General features: G+C 41.2%; 1 protein-coding gene across 1 annotated transcript; it reads right to left on the bottom strand.

The window, feature by feature from the left end:
- Positions 1–12,159: 12,159 nt before the first annotated feature.
- Positions 12,160–19,303, bottom strand: C4H2orf78 (chromosome 4 C2orf78 homolog). Its single transcript, XM_081483034.1, has 3 exons — positions 19,174–19,303; positions 15,450–16,202; positions 12,160–14,228 (listed from the first exon to the last, which is right to left on the bottom strand). Exons 1-3 carry the CDS (start codon positions 19,265–19,267, stop codon positions 12,319–12,321), a joined length of 2,757 nt encoding a protein of 918 aa, XP_081339160.1. The 5' UTR covers positions 19,268–19,303; the 3' UTR covers positions 12,160–12,318.
- Positions 19,304–19,390: the final 87 nt, after the last annotated feature.

Raw genomic sequence — 19,390 nt, 5'->3', positions numbered from 1 at the left:
CATTAACTTACAATTTTGAATCTTATGGAAGAACTACTATTTTCATTTTGAGTAGGGCTTTTCTGCCAGATAGACACTCTAACACACTGACATTAATCCAGTATTCAAAGAGGGATTGCTGATCTGAAAACCTGGCTAAACTTACCAGGTTTTCTAAATCAGAGAAAAGAAACTCCTGAAAATTTCCATTTGTTTGTGTTACATTCTACACAAAATTGTTGGCCTGAGGTATTAGACAATTGTTTTTTGCCTAGAAGGATAACTTTTTAATGTCACAACACCAGTAAAATGTATTGAAAATGAGTGTTTAGTCTCTACGGGTCACTGTGCAAAGCAATGGGGACACAAATATCTGTATGACACAGTTCCTACCCTACGACCAGGGCATGGTGTTTATTTACACCAAACACAGAGTGACACATTCTATTTGTGGATGTGTATATGTATGAATGTATGCACAGCCTCTTTCCAAAAAGTTCTGCAAGCCTACTAGTCATTCTATCTCAGGAGACTGTTTATCACCACTCCGAAACTTTATGCTGTGGTTTAAAAGTTTAGCTCTTGATTGTCATACTGAGTGAAGTAGGTCAGACAGAGGAGAAATATCACATGACGTCCCTTATATGTGAAATCTAAAAAGAAATTATACAAATGAACTTATTTACACAACAGAAATAGACTCAAAGACTTTGAGAATGAATATACAGTTGCCAGGGAGGAAGAACTGGGGAAGGGATAGTTAGGGAGTTTGGGGATTGACATGTACGCACTGCTACATTAAAAATGAATAACAAACAAGGACCTACCATATAGCACAAGGAACTCTACTCAATGTTATGTGGCAGCCTGGATGGGAGGGGAATTTAAGGGAGACTAGATACGTGTACCGGAGAAGGCAATGGCACCCCACTCCAGTACTCTTGCCTGGAAAATCCCATGGATGGAGGAGCCTGGTAGGCTACAGTCCATGGGGTCGCTAAGAGTCGGACACGACTGAGCAACTTCACTTTCACTTTTCCCTTTCATGCACTGGAGAAGGAAATGGCAACCCACTCCAGTATTCTTGCCTGGAGAATCCCACGGACGGTGGAGCCTGGTGGGCTGCCATCTATGGGGTCGCACAGAGTCGGACACGACTGAAGCGACTTAGCAGCAGCAGCAGATACGTGTACATGTATGGCTGAGTCCCTTTGCTAGCCACCTGAAACTACCACAACATTATTAATTGGCTATGTGCCAATATAAAATAAAAGGTTAAACTCTCTATACATACTTTAAGCCCCCAATTTTGAAAGACTGTCTGTAAGTTTGTTAGTGTGATGACATGACACTTCAAGGTCTAGCTTAAAACCCCTGCACAGGTATTGCCTCCTCCACTAGACCAGCATCCAGATCTCTAATTTCTCCCGTTCTCTGTTATGTATATTTTTCTTAAATTTCCCTGGAGTGATTCTGCACAGGCATTGGCTTTTTAGACTTATGGCTGAAAGCGCTTATCAGATTTTTTCCCTTCACAACCATAAATATGCAAGCCGGTGCTAGGATTCCCCCGGAGGTGGCGCGACGGGGTGGGGTGTGGGTGCAGGTGGCATTGAAAACCTCTTTTGACATGCTCACAGCTCTATTCCCAGTGCCCAAGACAGCTTGGGACCCCAGATGATACTCAGTGAAGATCATTGGATGCTCAAATGTTGTTGAAATAAATGCTGTCTAACTGTCCCAAAAGAGAATTACTGGGATGGGTAACAATCATGGTGATAACTGAGATGAACAGTGAAAATAGTGGCCATTATGTTCTTGGGACCAAATCTTCTCTACAAGGCAGTTAGAACCAAGAGCAGAAAGTCTCCAAGGCTAGATGCCTTTGTTTATTGAGCAAATTTTTATTAAGTACCTATCATATTGATAGATCAGTGTCAGGCCATGGGTTTACAATAATGAAAAAGAAAAACTCAGCTCTTATCCTTTTAAGGCCCTCGTAGATTAGAGCTGAGAGCCATCAGAAGGAAAACAAAAGTGAGTAAGTTTCTCAAGTGGTTGCTAGGTGATTTCCATGCATTGAGACGCCAAAACAGTTTATCTTTAACATTGCTAGGGAAAGGGGATGCTCAGAAAGCAGAAATGGAATGTGTCCTTAAGACAAATTATTCACATTGTTAAAAATTTTTTCTGTGAACCCATTGGGAGTATAAAATCACAAATTTGAATTTGAAAAGCAAGAATTTGAGAAGAAAAGATGTGGAAAGAGCTGTTTACAAGAAGGGTATTACAACAAGTATACTGGGATCTTTTACATTTGTATACGCATGGAAATTATGTTCTTTTTCAGCTGGAGTTTGGAATTACATTATGAGGAGATTCATTGAGAAGCCTACAGAAAAACCAGTAACATAAAGATGAATCTGAGGTTTGGGGCTCCACCTATTGTTAGCTTTGAAGAATGGTATCTCCTGTTGTCAAGAAAAATATCTAGTCAGGAAAATGAGTTTTTATGCGCGCTTGTAAGGTTTTAAATGTGTGTATATTATTACAACTAATGCTTAAATTTGCACATATGAGGTCTATTTTATTTGGCATATTTTCTTCATTTGTTACCTGCTAGTTAGCCATGAGTTATATGATTTATTTCCTAATAACTCAGAGCCTTTTGTTTTAGGTAAGAGTGTCATTCTCAAGGTTGAAATTTCAGCAAGAGTTAAAAGAGATAAGAAGTTTTAGAACTATTTGAGTTGTACAATTTGGGCTGAGGGATTTTATCATTTTTTATTTGGTTTACATATTTCTTTGCAAAAATATTGGCACATGACCAACCACTATAACTTTGAACGCAAGATAAAGAATTGCATGCCACTGTATTTATACTCCTTGAAAACCATTCATTTATTTATTCAATGAACAACTGTTTACTGACTACCAACTATGTGCCAAACACTATTCAAGGGATTGGACATATATTAGCAAACAAGCAGGCAAAAAAATAAAACAACGCTGCCCTCAAGGATCTTATATTCTAGTGATGGGTAAGGGAGTGACGGATTACGAATAATTGTATGATAAATAAGTAAGTTACATGTTAGAAGATTCTAAATACAACGGGAAAAGTGGGTCTGGGTGAAAGGAATCAGATTGAAGGAAAGGAGAACTGCGGGGGGTGCAATTGCAATTTCAGACAGTGTAGTCAGGTAAACCCACATTGGAAAGATTTGAGTAAAGACTTGGAGGGAACAACAAGTATAAAGGCTCTGAGCCAGGAGGGGGCTGGTGTATTTAAGGACCAGCAATGGCTGAATCTGTTGGGAGTGGAATGAGTGACAGGGAACATAGCAGTAGACCATGTACTGCAGGGGTCAGCAAGCTAACTGTTTTGTAAAGGAAGTTTTACTGGAACACAGCCATGCCCATTCATTTATATGGTTTCTATGATTGCTTTCATGCTACCACTGCAGAGTTGAAAAGCAGAGACAAAGACAATCTGGCCCATAAAGACTAACATATTTACTGTCTGGCTCTTTATTTGCTGACTCCTGATGTAGGTAGGGCTTCATAGGCCATTGCAGGACCATTGGCCTTGACTCTGAGAAAAATGAGAACATGGTAAGGTTCAGACAGGACAGGATCTAGTGTTTTTCAAGAATTATTATGGTGACTGAGTTGACAAATTTTAGGCCGGAAAGGGTGAGAAGAGAGAAGTCAGTCAGTATTGTGGTTCACAACATACACTGGGGTCCTCCCAGGACTCCATACAAATTCACCAGGCTGTAGCAGGATATTTAAAATTTTTGAAGGATTCACAACAACATTTGACATCTGTTAGAGACCATGTGAGCTTATATCTGGTAAGTAGTTCACAGTTTCAACATTAAGTTGTGCCATATTCCTTTCAACGCTGACATATAAACCTGGGATTCCAGCAGTAGCTGTAACAAAAGACATGTACTGTTTGAAAATCAGTGTGGAGCAGGACGTGAGACTGGCAGCATTCAGTTTGATTCCAGAATTTGAGATGTTGCATAGTGCCCAACAGTCCCCCACATTTCATTAGCAAATAACTGTGGTTATTTCAGAATAAAAAAAAATGTTTTTTATTTTAATTTATCTGTATTGTTTTTCAAATGTCTGCCTAGTTATTGGAGCATTGTATTATTATATAATGGAATATTTTTCCTGTGACTTCTCTAACAAATCACCACAATTATTGGCTTAAAAAAGCAGAAATTTAATAGTTCTGGAGGCCAGAAGTCTGAAATCAGTACCACTGGGACAAAATTAAGGTGTCTCTTGAGGGAGATTTCATTCCTTGCTTCTGCCACCCTCTGGTGACTGCTGGCATTGCTTGGCTGGTGCCTGCGAAATTCTAGTCTTTGCCTCCATGGTCACATTGCCCTTTCATCTTCTGTCTCTATCAAATCTCTTTCTGCCCTCATTTTGTAAGGACACATAATGACTGTATTTAGGGCCTACCCTGATAATTCAGGATAACTTCCCCATCTCAGGATCCTTAATCTGACCGCATATGTAACGATCTTTTTCTAAACAAGGTACTAATATTTATAGGCTTGAAAAATTAGGACCTGATCTCTTTGGGTGGCCATCTTTCAGCCTACTACAAACATAAATACTTATTAATTGGTGCCACCCAGCTACTTAATAAATGGGATTGTTAGGTATGTCTTTGAGCCTATAGGTGAGACAGCAAGGGCTCTGTGAATCTAGAAAGTTTGGGAAGCTTCTGAGTTAAATGTCTCTCCCAGTAAGCCAGGCAGCAAGGAAAGAGGTTAGAAGTGGACAAGTTCTAGATACAATTTGAAGGTAAAGCAGACAGAATTTGCTGATGTGCAGTTGGGAACAAAAAAGAAGAGTCAAGTGGTTTTGAAGGCCTCTGGCCTGTGCAACTGAAGAAATGACATTACCATGAACTGAGATGAAGAAAACTGTGCCTGGACCAATATTTTTGCTGGGTAAGAGGGCATGTTGGAGATTCCATTTTGTACATGTTTAGAAAAGTCAATAAGAGAGAAAGAAAAAGAGGGAAGGGGGAAAAAAAAGGTACACACTCCTGACCAGGACCTGCCTCCAGACTCTCCCCCTGTCCCCAGTTTATTCTTCCTTTCATGGTGGCCAAATGTCCCCCAACCCATGAACTGTTTAGGTTGTTGTGTTTTGATTTCCTACTCAAAACATGGTCTGAGCAAATATTGAGATGAAACTTAGACTGAGAAGACTCAGAAAGCTTCACCTGACCCAGAGTCCTAATGTAGAGCAAATAGGTCTCTGCTTGGGGAACTGAAAATTACAGGATCCCCACATTTCAAATAATTGCGTCAAATGATGGAGCAGAACTTCAGAAAGATAGAGGCTGTGGCATAACTTCTGAATCTCATCAAACCCTCCCAACAGGGAAGCAGATCTGCCAGATTGGATGTAGTCAAACAGGAGATGGCAAGAGTGAACAAGGACATTTTAGGAATCAGTGAACTAAAACAGATGGGAATGGGTGAATTTAATTCAGATGACCAATATATCTACTACTGTGGGCAAGAATCCCTGAGAAGGAATGGAGTAGCCCTCATAGTCAACAAAAGAGTCTGAAATGCAGTACTTGGTTGCAATCTCAAAAATGACAGAATGATCTCATTTCACTTCCAAGACAAACCATTCGACATCACAATAATCCAAGTCTATGAAGACCTACAAGACCACCTAGCACTAACACCAAAAAAAATATGTCCTTTTCATCATAGAGGACTGGAATGCAAAAGTAGGAAGTCAAGAGATGCCTGGAGTGACAGGCAAGTTTGGCCTTGGAGTACAAAATGAAGCAGGGCAAAAGCTAAAGGGTTTGGCCGAGAGAATGCACTGGTCATAGCAAATACCCTCTTCCAACAATATAAGAGACAACTCTACACATAGACATCACCAGATGGTCAATGCTGAAATCAGATTGATTATATTCTTTGCAGCCTAAGATGGAGAAGCTCTATACAGTCAGCAAAAACAAGACCGGGAGCTGACTGTGGCTCAGATCATGAGCTCCTTATTGCAAAATTCAGGCTCAAATTGAAGAAAGTAGGGAAACCACATTAGGCCATTCAGGTATTACCTAAATCAAATCCTGTATGATTATACAGTGAGGGTCTCAAATAGATTCAGATGACTGGATCTGGTAGACAGAGTGCCTGAAGAACTATGGATGGAAGTTTGTAACATTGTATAGGAGATGGTGACAAAAACCATCCCCAAGAAAAAGAAATTCAGCAAAGGAAAGTGGTTGTCTCAAGAGGTCTTACAAATAGCTGGAAAAAAAGGAAAAAAAAAAATACGGAAATAAAAAAGAGAAGGGAAAAGCAAAGGAGAAAGGGAAAGATATACCATCTGAATACAGAGTTCCAGAGAATATCAAAGAGAGATAAGAAAGCCTTCTTAAGTGAACAACGCAAAGAAATAGAGGAAAACAATAGCATGGGAAAGACTAGAGATCTCTTTATGAAAATTGGAGAAACCAAGGGAATATTTCATGAAAACATAAGCAAAATAAAGGACAAAAATGGCAAGGACCTAACAGAAGCAGAAGAGATTAAGAAAAGGTGGCAAGAATACACAGAAGAACCATATAAAAAAGATCTTCCTGACCCAGATAATCACCATAGTGTGGTCACTCACCTGAAGCCAGACATCCTGGAATGTGAAGTCAAATAGGCCTTATAAAGCATTACTATAAACAAAGCTAGTGGAGGTGATGGAATTCCACTGAGCTATTTCAAATCCTAAAAGATGATTCTGTTAAAGTGCTGCACGCAATATGCCAGGAAATTTGTAAAACTCAGCAGTGGCCACAAGACTGGAAAAGGTCAGTTTTCATTCCAGTCTCAAAGAAAGGTAATGCCAAACAATGTTCAAATTACATGCAAATGCACACATTTCACATGCTAGCAAGATTGTGCTCAAAATCCTTCAAGCTAGGCTTCAGCAGTATGTGAACTGAGAACTTTCAGATGTACAAGCTGGATTTAGAAAAGGCAGACGAATCAGAGATCAAATTGCCAACATCTGCTGGATCATAGAAAAAGCAAGAGAATTCCCCAAAAATACCTACTTCTGCTTCATTGACTATGCTGAAGCCTTTGACTGTGTGGATCACAACAAACTGTGGAATATTCTTAAAGAGATGGGAATACAAGACCACCTGACCTGCCTCCTGTATGCAGGATAAGAAGCAAGTTAGAATTGGACATGGAACAGTGGACTGGTTCATAATTGGGAAAGGAGTACATCAAGGCTGCATATTGTCACCCAGCTTATTTAACTTATATGCAGAGTACATCATGCAAAATGCTAGGCTGAATGATTCACAAGCTGGAATCAAGATTGCCTGAAGAAATACCAATAGCCTGAGACATGCAGCTGATACCACTTTAATGACAGAAAGTGAAGAACTAAAGAGCCTCTGGAGGAAGGTGAAAGAAGAGAGGGAAAAAGCTGGCTTAAAACTCAATATTCAAAATCATGGCATCCATCGCTTCTTGGCAAATAGATGGGGAAATATTGGGAACAGTGTCAGATTTCATTTTCTTGGGCTCCACAATTACTGTGGATGGTGACTGCAGCCACAAAATTAAAAGACGCTTGTTCCTTGGAAGAAGAGCTATGACAAACCTAGACAGCATATTAAAAAGCAGAGACATCCTTTTGCCAACAAAGGTCTGTATAGTCAAAGCTATGGCTTCTCCACTAGTCACGTATGGATGTGAGAATTGGACCATCAGGAAGGTTGAGCACCGAAGAATTGATGCTTTCAAACTGTAGTGCTGGAGAAGACTCTTGAGAGTCCCTTGGATAGCAAGAAGATCAAACCAATCAATTTTAAAGGAAATCAACCCTGAATATTCATTGCAAGGACTGGTGCTGAAGCTGAAGCTCCAATACCTTGGCCACCTTATGCAAAGAGCTGACTCATTGGAAAAGACCCTGATGCTGAGAAAGATTGAAGGCAAGAGGAGAAGGGGGTGACAGAGGATGAGATAGTTGAATGGCATCACTGACTTAGTGGACGTGAGTTTGAGCAAACTCCAGGAGATAGTGAAGGACAGGGAAGCCTGGAGTGCTGCAGTTCAGGGGTCACAAAGAGTCGGACATGACCTAGTGACTGAGCAACAACAACAAAACCCTCTCATGGAAATAGAGCAGCCAAAGCCACATGCCCATGGGTAGCATTATTGAGAAACTAGAAACCCCCTCAGTCTCTGATGAGACTGAGTCGTTCACAAAAATTACCAGGCTGTGGTAAAAGGAGAACAAAAATAAACCAGGTTCCTGCTGATGGGCAAGAAGCCAAAATGAAGAATAGTGGGTATCAGGGCAGTGTGAATAGGCCCACAGATACTATGTCTTCTGATATATATATAAGTATATATATCTTCTGATATAGCTATGAATAGAAACCAAATAATAATTGCTAATAACATGTAAGTGACCAATCCTTGAGAGCTAAGGCAGAGAGAAGGAAGGATGGCATTGTACCTTGTCTCTGGTTTATTGAGTTTCCTGGGGCTGGTGTGTGATCATCTTGGGTAAAATCATTTAACTAAACCATTTTTGGTAAGCTTTCACGGGGTCCTTTCTCTGCATGGTGTCTAATGATAAAGCCCACTGGTTTACGCCTCCTGCAAAAGTTAGTTATTCCAGAACAGAACAGATGAAATATTGATGGAACTGCCATGAAGAACCTATTTCCAGGTGGCCTCACATCTCCCTTTCAGAGTGTTTTAAAACTGGTTTCACCTAAAAGCAAATAGCAGAAAAGGATTGGGATTAAATCCCATACAAAAGCAGTGTAAGGAAAGAGAGAATAAGGAGCAGAATGTCATCTCTTCAGACAATAAAAGCAAGTTGGAAAAGACAGGACCACAAAACAGATCAAAACTGTAGCCTATCATTTCAAAGTGGGTGAAAGGACAGTAGGAAAAACGATGCAAAAAATGAAAGAACGTGGATCATGAAGGGAATGAGAAGTTACTATTTAATGGTTACAGAGTTTCTGTTGAGGATGGTGAAAAAGTTCCAGAAATAGTAAATGGTGATAAATACCACCTGTGGGTATTTGGTGGATTTATTTCCACGAAAGGGTTTGGGGAGATTCAAAAACTATTCTGCTGGGCTCATCTTTCTGAGGTCCTGGTCAATGTTTTGATATAATTATTTTGAATTTGGATAGTGGTAATGGTTACACAACATCATGAATGCATTTAATGTCATTGAATTGTATACTTAAAAATGGTTGAAATAATCAATTTTACGTATGTTTTACCATAATAAGAAAAGATGAAAAAGTAGTATAAATCAGAACTAGGTAAGATAACAGAACTTAGGATAGAATTCAAAATAAAAGAAATAAATTCACAAATGCAGTCTGTTTAAAATAATACAAGAGTATATAATGCCTTAATAGAAACAAGCAAAGGAGAAAAATTTTATAATTTGATTTATTTATTTATTGTTGCTGCACGAGCTATTCTTTAGTTGCGGTAAGCAGGGTCTAACTTTTTGTTGCAGGGTGCAGGCTTCTCCCTGTGATGGCTTCTCTTGTTGTGGAGTACAGGCTCAGTAGTTATGGCACATGGGCTTAGCTGCTTCATAGTATGAGGAATTCTCCTGGACCAGGGATCGAACCCATGTCTCCTGCATTGGCAGGCAGATTCTTTACTACTGAGTCACCAGGAAATCCGAAAAAGGAGAAAATTTTTTAAAATAAGATGCAAAGAATTCTAGAGAAATGGGAAATATTAAAAAAAAGATAGGCAAAAAAGAGGACAATCTGTAAAGAGTAATACAAATATGTAGAAGAATCTATTTTACCATAAAGGTGACATCTCAAATCTGTGAGACAGATTAGTCAATAAATTGTGATATATACATGTTGGGGTATAAATATTCTCTGGAAGCAAATGTCTCCGAGGAGGGAAATGTGTGGCTGCCGAACTTAGGGAATAGGGTGAATTTCTGTTGAATACGCTTGTGTACCTTTTCTAACGTTTTGTCGTGTGAAGTTTACCTGAGTTCTAACCCCAGCTCTCCCAGTTGCTAGCTCTTAATCTTGGGGAAATTCTTCCCACTCTCCAAACCTCTTTCTCTGTAAAATAGGGTCAATAACTTAGCCTGGTGCTGCCTGGCACAAGGTAAACTCTCAATAAATGGAAATTATTAGTGGAAACAACCCAAATGTCCACCAATGGATGAAAGGATTTTTATATTGGATTACACAGTCATAAGAAGGAATGACGCACTAACACAAGCTACTACCTGGATGAACTTGAAAACGTTACACTGAGAGAAGCCAGACACGTTGGTCACATTTACATTATTTCATATACATGCAATGTCCAGAAAAGGGCAAAACCATGAGACACAAATTGATGACTGCAGGGGATGAAGGAGGAGGGGATGAGGAGGGCCTGCTGATGGTTAAGGGGGTTTCTTTTTGGGGTGATGAAAATGTTATGGGTTAGATCCCGGTGACGATTGCATGCATAAGCTCGTGAATGTTCTAAATGGCACTGAAGTTGGAGTTTCAAAAGGCGAATTTTAAGATATGTGAATCATATCTCAATAAAATAATTTACAAATGAAAATTGCCAATTTTCCTATAGTCACTATCCACTGTTTCCATCTCTCCCTTCTTTTCATGCTCACCCTCTGCCACTCCCCCTAGCCCCTGGCCCACACTAAATCCCAGCCCCCCACTACCCACCTCCCACCTCTGCCACCCCACCTCCTCATCTTCACTCCCTTGAGCTGCCTCCCAAGGAACCTCCGGACTGCAGGATACCCGCAACCTGTGGCTGCCGGAGCAGCGACCTACTGCGCATGTGCCTACCGCTCTCACCGGTGAAAATGGACACTTTCAGAGGATTTTTCTCGTGCGCTTCAGTTGATGGCGACGTTTTGATGGCGTTATTTAGAGAAGGCAGCACGCTCGCGGGTCAATGGAGGAAGCCCCTCAAATTAACGTTTCAGCCCCTGAAGAAGTTTGATCTCTTCCACCAGAAACCTCTGGATGCTATGCTCTAAAAGCCAGGTTGGCAGCCTACCGGAACTTGCAAATACCAAGGACTTCGGGGAGCCTTTGGGCCTCAGATTGAGGCCTTGTACCTCTGCATGCGATGTGACCTCGGCCCGTTGCTGAACCTCAATAAGTGCAGTGGCACAGGAACACTGGTCCTGCCTGTTGTTGCCAGGGTTCACTCAACAGTGTATTGCTGCCCTGGTGTCTAGGTGTTGAGTAAATGGTGCTTTCTATCCCAGGCCCTGTTGCTGAGCCTCTTGCTGCAGCAGTTCACTTGGCCCTCGCCCTCTTGTCAGATGCCAAGATAATGCCGAGCCCTTGCCACCGCCCTCTTGTCAGATGCCAAGATAATGCCGAGCCCTTGCCACTCATCTGGTAAACTTCCCAATTCCCCTCTGTCATCACACTTAGGCAACTCAGACCTTTCAGAGGGGTGTCCTGCACCTCTTGAAATACCTATCTGGTGGTGGTGAGACATAAGGCCAATCTCAAGGAGAGACTTTTTCTGTTTCTCCTCGTCAAACTAGACTCATCTTCTGTCATCTTCTGCTGCTGCTGCTAAGTCGCTTCAGTCGTGTCCGACTCTGTGCGACCCTATAGACGGCAGCCCACCAGGCTCTGCTGTCCCTGGGATTCTCCAGGCAAGAATACTGGAGTGGGTTGCTGTTTTCTTCTCCAGTGCATGAAAGGGAAAAGTGAAAGTGAAGTCGCTCAGTCGTCCGACTCTTAGCGACCCCATGGACTGTAGCCTACCAGGCTCCTCCGTCCATGGGATTTTCCAGGCAAGAGTACTGGAGTGGGGTGCCATTGCCTTCTCCAGTGGTTGTCATCTTCAACTCTACTCAAATTTTGTTCTTTCAACCCTAACCTCAGATCCTACTTTTTACTTCTACCATTTCCCCTACTCCTGCTTCCTTTTATAAATCCATAAAATCTCTTGGCCTTCCTAGCCCTGGGCCAAGTTCCTTCCTCTTTCCTGAGGTTTTACACCTTTTCCCTCGTTCTCTCATCCAACACTCAGTCCTTCCTTTCTTTTGCAGACTTTGATTCCTGCCCCAACCAAAAAAAAAAAAAAAAAAAAAGGCACAGTTAACATCATCTCAAATTCAAAAGTCTTCTTTATTATTTGTCTCTTAACTCTATTATATTTGTTCAGTTTTAAGTTTTAAAATGTATCAGAATAAATAGAGAAATTTATATCTATCTATATATGGAAAAACAACTGGTACCCCAGGTGGCACCAACAATCCTAGCAACTCTTACATGACATACCCATAGTATCGAGAAATTTCCATCTCTTTTTCCCTCTCAATGAAATATTGCACTTTCCCCAAAGAGGTATATTTAGCAGCATTCTCACGCTCTAGTTGAGCCTGCCTCTTCATGGCCTCCCGCTCTGGCCGCTGCTCTTTTGTGATGGGCTTTGACATTACTGGCTCAGGAACATTGGGTTTCCTCCAAGGAATTGGTTGGAAGCAGAAGTCTTGGAGTAGAAATTGGGTTTGAGGCTTGGGTATAGACTGGTGCTTGGTCACAGCAGGGGGAATGGACTCCCGCTGGAGAGAAGTGCAAGATGAAGTTTTGTAGGGTACAGGCCGAGGAGCAGCAGACTGAGGGACACTAGGCTGGGTAGGTTTGGTCAAACCCGGTCGGGTTGGGTTGGTCACAGTTGTCTGAGCTGGTTTGGTAGGACCTGGCAAAGATGCAGGAGCTGGCCGGGATGCACTGACTGCAGCAGGCTGAGATGAGTTAGTAGAGCCAGGCCGGGCAGGATAAGCCACAGCAGGCCGATATGAGGCCAGAGGCTGTGGCCTCCGAGGAACAGGTCGAGCTTGAGTCTTGTCCAAGTTAGGAAAAGGCAAAGGTACTAACTTGACCTTCCCAGGAGGAGGCAACTCATACTGCGATGGAGTTGGACACTCTTTTTCAGCACTGTCATCTGGTTTCTGGGCTTTGACTTGAGTTTTCTCAGGAGCTTTACCCTCAAATGGGGTATTGAGCCATGACTTGATAGCAGAGGGTGGCTGGGCGTCTTTAGGGTTGCTTGAATTTCCCAGGACCCGAGAGGAATTGAGTCCAGTTTTCTTATCACTCTTCTTCCCCAGTGCATGAAAAACCTGAACAGACTCCAGCATGTGCATGCCTAGGCAGCTTCGAGGCTTTTTAAAGTTCTCTTGGCTAAAGTCAGGTTGATTTCTCTTTCGCTTCATCCTGGGAACGCTTGGCTTCTTCTCTGCCTTGACTTTGTTCCCTGATGGCTTCTTCTCTTCAGCCTTCTTGTTTTCTCTAGTTCTCTTGGTCTTTTCCTGACCATGGCTGTTAGTTTTGTTGATCCTGTTGGATGCAGCTTTCTGAGTTTTGTTCTGCTGTTTGGCTGTGTTCACAGGAGCCTTGTCACTGACTGCAGCATTGCATATAGTCACTTCTCCGCCTAACAGGCACTCTGGGTTCTTTGGCTGGATTTTGGCCTTGGGCGCATCACTGAGAGACTCAGAGGCTTTATGTTTGTTCTTCCTGGGTTGATCAGAGGGCGCCTTTATGACATTTGGCTTTTCCTGCACCTGATTCACCTTAACAGCACTGGTATCTTCGGTTTTGATCAACTTTGGAGCTTCGGTTTGATCAAGGTCTTTCAAAGAATGAAAGAACTGGGGAAGGTGAATATCCTCTACCAGTGTAGCAATGTCTGCAAAGCCACTGTTAGATTCAAACCCATTTTCAAGTGTCCCTAAGTCATCAAAACTCAGGCTATTCTTTCCCAGATGAACGTTTTCAGAAACAAGTTGCTCCTCTTGGCTGAGGGGATCAATGCTGGCCAGGAGCTCCTGAATATCAGAGATTTCTAAAGGGACTAGTGGAAGATCTTGGTTTTCTATTGGGATCTGGTAAGCATCCAGAGGCTTTGAAAACTTAGTTTTAATATCATCCAAATTCTTATTCTCTGTTTGTTCCTGGCTTGGAACTGGAGGCAGTGCCAGGAGATTACTGGCACTCTGGACTGGAGCTGTCATTGAAATGTCCCCAAGTTCGGGTGGTGGATTACTCTCAAATATCTGGATATTTCTGCTAATGCAGGACTTGGGGAATTCTGGAGTTTCTGACAGACAAAATGTCTGGCTTGGAGGTTGCGATCCCAGGGAATTTTCCATCCCCAGGGAAGTCTCCATCACTACAAAGGAATCAAGGAAGAAGTCAGTCCCTGGTGAGTGAGATGCTCCCTCCACCCCCAGACACCAGCACAGTAATCATGTACCTTTCAATGATGGGCAAGGCATTTCTACAACCTAGTCTTAAGGACGGTGGACACTGTCTTATGCTAGGAGCTAAGAGGTGACTGTTCTGATTCTTACTGATGATCATTTGATGTTACTGATTTTTGGCTTTCTTTGTATTTCACAGGGATCTTATAAACCAAATTAAAATGAGTCATATTTATAAAATATAACATGTCTTACAAAGCCTAGCTTTCTCATGTAGAGTTCTTTCAATTCTCCCCACTTTCCTGAGAGACTAAAAACACTTTACACCATGAACTCTGAGAGGAAGTAGAGCTCTTCCTGATAAAATATATAGACAAAGAATCTTCAGCCTGCCTGCTCTGGACAGGATCTCAGACCACAAGGTCTTAAATCTTGGTATTAAGTAATGAAGTGAGGGACAGGTAAACTGGCACTATCATAATAAGGGTTCTGAAACACCTCCCAAGAAGACTATAGCAATACATCAGGGAAGGGAGTGACACAGTGTGGTAGTACAGGGGGACAGATCAACTAGAGCAGTGAAAAACATGGTACATTTTGGTACGCCCTTGTGGTGTTGGAGAAGACTCTTGAGAGTCCCTTGGACTGCAAGGAGATCCAACCAGTCCATCCTAAAGGAAATCAATCCTGAATATTCATTGGAAGGACTGATGTTGAAGCTGAAACTCCAATACTTTGGTCACCTGATGCAAAGAGCTGACTCATTTGAAAAGACCCTGATGCTGGGAAAGATTGAAGGTGGGAGGAGAAGGGGATGACAGAGGATGAGATGATTGGATGGCATCACCGACTCAATGGGCATGAGTTTGAGTAAACTCTGGGAGCTGGTGATGGACAGGGAGGCCTGGCATGCTGCAGTCCATGGGGTCGCAAAGAGTCGGACACGACTGAGCGACTGAACTGAACTGTGGTTCTCTTACATGTAGTATAAATGACCTTTGCATGCACCCTTCCACCTGCATTAGGTGTTCTCATATACAGTCTGAAAACAGAGAGCACCGAGAAAAGGTAGTGGTTATTAAAGTCCCAGGATCTAAATTCTATCTGTTTCTACACCACTTCCCAGCTGTAGATTAGACTCCATTTTTTGAATGTTGAGCTCATTCTACTTCCTTGCTCTTTGTACTCACCTTGAAAACCTGTTTCTGTGATGGGTTGAGCAGACACAGAGTAGTAGATTCCAGAAGTAGAAGCTGGTGGTAGGATATTTGTGGGCTGAATCTCCTTTAGTACCATGACCATCTCTGGTTGGGCAGAGGTCCTGCTTCCTGCATATGACACAGAGCCATAGGACTGCAGGCAGGGGCCAAGTTCTCCAGATAGTAAATGCCCCAGTGTGCCTTGGTGATAGTAATACACCTGGCCTCCTGCCTGGTGGGGAAGTGACAGGCTGTGTCCCTGATTTGGAATCTGAGATGGTGTTCCCTGAACAAGGCTGGCAGAAAGAGATGGATATAGAGGGACCATGCTATTGATGTCTGACATTTTCTCGTACTGGGCTGTCATAGACATGGAGGAAACAGCTGTGTCAGTGACTGTCACAGTGAAGTCTCCAAGTGAAGAAGACTTCTTTTCAGTGCTTCCTGTGAGGTCCCACTCAAAAATACCTGGATAGGAAGCAGCTGAAGTGGAGAGCTGGCTCTGGCCAGTGACTCCAGATAACATAGTTGTGCTAGAATGTTGGTACACGTAGGCACTACCCATGAGGGGCTGGAAAGAGGTGCCAGAGCCCACTGGCAATAGCCATGCTGAACTGAGGGCTGGGGCAGAGACCCTGGAGAAGTTGCAGACACTTCCTGTGAGGGAAGCTGCATTGCTCACCACAGGAAGATAGAGCTGCAGAGAATTCTGGGTTCCAAGTACAGATGGATTTTGGAAATTTTCTGTAAGAACAAGAGGGTAAGGAAAAGATGAGTGAAATTGATAAATTCTCACTATGTTTGATGAACAGCATTATCTTAAGGTTCTTGCTATCTTAAGGTTTTGCTAGAAACCAAAAATCAGGCAGTTATGATGGCTGTAAGGGCTGGAGCAGTTTGACACTTCCTTATGTTAACTGCCTGTGCTCCTGTCTTGGGCATACATTGTGCAGAAGACCCAAGTGGTGTGGTTCAGACATTGTTCTCCAGGCAGGAAATATCCTTCTTCCTGCCCTATCTTTCCCTTAAGCCTGCACTAGTATTGACTTGCATGCTGTTTCCTAGAATCAAAGCATTTTAGAACTAGGAGGTCCTTAGAGAACTTCTGTTCTCATAGTTTCATTTCATGAGTATGGAAAATGAGGCTAAGAGAGTTCAGATTGACTTGTTCAAGTTCTCTCATTATGTTAGTATCATTACCAGGTTTCAGAACCTAAGTATCCTGACTTTCTTGCCAGGACGCCGGTCTGAGCATGATACTGCCAGAAACCAGGAGAAATTCAACTTATAATGTAGGCATATTTTTGTCCATTAGAAAATAGTATGGCTATTACTATTGTAATCTTTAATGTCTCACTTCACTTGCACATTTCCCTCGCTGTTACTTAGAGTCCAGTGATAATTTAAAGGGTCATCTTTTCCCTCTTCAAGCCTGCCTTCTCATCCCACCTCAGAATGATTATCTGAAAGTGAATTTATGAAATGCCTTTTAAATGAAAAAAGTTATTTAACTCTCTGAGTTTCAGACTACTTATCTATAGAGTGGTTATAACAACAAAAATAATAATAGCAGTAATAAGCAAACACGAATAACTAATACAATACATAATAAATAATACATGAATAAATGATATATTACATATGATTTATATGGAGGAAGATTTAATAAGTTCTAGAAAGACATAGAAAAATTATGAAAAACATATCACATAACTAATGTATATATACATGTATAATATAGATATGAAAACTTCAGTGTGTGGCAAGTGTCAAAGCATAATAAGTTTCATGATAAATAAAGTTCTGTATCATATATGCAATATTATGAGTGAATATTGCTCACTTTATCTTGGTAAATACTATTAATGAAAAAACACAATAGAAAGTGACTTTGAATGAATTCCTAGCCAGTATATACTGACAGAGAAGATATATCTGTAAAAAATGCATAGCAAGCAACAGAATGCAATAAATGTGAATGTATAGGTAGCCCAATATATGTAGACAATTATTTCAGTAAAAGAAAAAATGGTACAAAGCCAACAGTAAAATAATGTATAAAAGAATTTCATTATTGGGCTCATTCATATTTTTATGCAGCAAGTAACAGGTACTAAGTCTAGTAAAAATATATAGTTCAATGAATATAACTATATCACAAGCAGAAAAGAAAACTTGATACTTTTTAAAAGTGTCAAGACGGTTTTCATATTTATCCCTGAACTTAGATTATAATCATCTTCAACATCCAGAAGGATGATATTCCAAAGCCTGAAAGAACCATCTTCACTAGAATCCAGTTTAAAACGATTTTTAAATGTAGGAAAATCCAAAGGACTCCACAACAGTATTTTAGATAAATGCAGATTTTTTTTTCTAGCAGCACTGTGCAGTCTGGCAGTGAAAGCACTGAGTCCTAACCCCTGGACCACCAGGGAATCCCCTATCTGTGGAATTAGAGAGGCAGGGTTTGCCTTTTTCTTTTTCTTCTTAGGTAGCCAAGCTCTAAAAATGGATGATGGCTGTTGATCAATGTGCTCTCTGTGTTAAGAAGGAAATAGTTGTAAAGATGAAAAGCAAACTTGACTTAGAACCTACTATCACAGGAAAGAATTAGTCCTTCTGATATGTTAGAAAATATAATTTTAAAATGTTATTTTTAATTGGTAAAATGTCTAATAGTTTCAAACTTGGAATGAATGAAACACTGAAAATCAGCCCACTAGATAATTACTTTTGTTTCTTGTTTATAAGAAGTATCATTTCTAAAACATATTTCTAAAATATTTATATTCAAAACGACATGTCAAGTGCCATCTGTGTTGAGAGAGGCAATAAAAGAAAAACACTGAGTATGACTTTTCTGATAAGCTGTTTTTCCTGGTGATACCTTATTCTGGCCTTACTTTCCTTCCTAGTCTATTTTAGAAGCATTTGCGAAAATCAACTGTATTTTGCCTTGCTCTAAGCAGATTGCACTCTGTGCTCTTTCTGCTTTAATTTAAAATCTTTGGATCCTGTCAACATTCCATCCCAAACTACTTTTTTCTTGAGAACTCCTCCTTGCTTTCCCTCATTCTTATATTTTCTCCTTCCTCTTGGTTCCCACTGGCCTCTGCTGATGAAGACAACCATAAACTTCCTTACGTTTGACCATACGCCTCCCATTAGCCCAGTGCCCTCCATCCTCTCTCCCTGTTTTCTCTTTTCAACTCATTCAGGTAGAAAACTCCAAAAACAAGTGATTATCACTTTTTGAGCAGCATTAAATTTAAAATACTAAAACTGAAATGTTAACTGAGGGAGACCATTACAGGTGAAACAACTCAGTATATATTGCTAATTTTCTACACCACCTGGCTTTTCTCTGTTTCTGTTGAAACACTCTCGAGAAGTCTCTGATTTCATGTTCTACATGGGTCCCCTTTGAGATTCAATATTGAAAAGAAAAGGACCAGAGAGATAGACCAATGTACCAGCCTAAGGTAACATCGGATGTAACATTAGACGAGGAAAAAACAGACTTTGTGAGACAGTGACTTGTCCAAGGTGTCCAAAGACACAGAGATAGTAAATATTCAAGTCAAAACTGAAATTAGGTCTCCAGATTTCTAGTTCAATACTTTCCTTCATTATTCCATTTTGAATCTACTACTAAATTTATGGGCAGAAAAAAAAAATCTAATGAAAAACTTTACAAAGTTTCTTTCCATACCTGACATGGTCAGAGAAGAAGAGGAAAGGTTAACTGCAGATACAAGGGAGGAGATGATGCTAGAGGATGTACTGAGTGGCTGCAGCCAAAGCATGCATGTGTCCAGTACAAAGGTCACTGGTCACTGGTCACTGGCCACTTGCGATGATCCAAATTTATTTACAGACAACTCCATGGAAACCCCAAGATTCTACCAGGTGGCAGTAGGTTTGGTGGG

This window comes from Giraffa tippelskirchi, chromosome 4 (genome assembly GCF_054371585.1).
Source record: "Giraffa tippelskirchi isolate mGirTip1 chromosome 4, T2T-mGirTip1v1.2.pri, whole genome shotgun sequence".
Lineage (NCBI taxonomy): Eukaryota > Metazoa > Chordata > Mammalia > Artiodactyla > Giraffidae > Giraffa > Giraffa tippelskirchi.
This window is presented reverse-complemented; position numbering and strand designations above follow the sequence as displayed.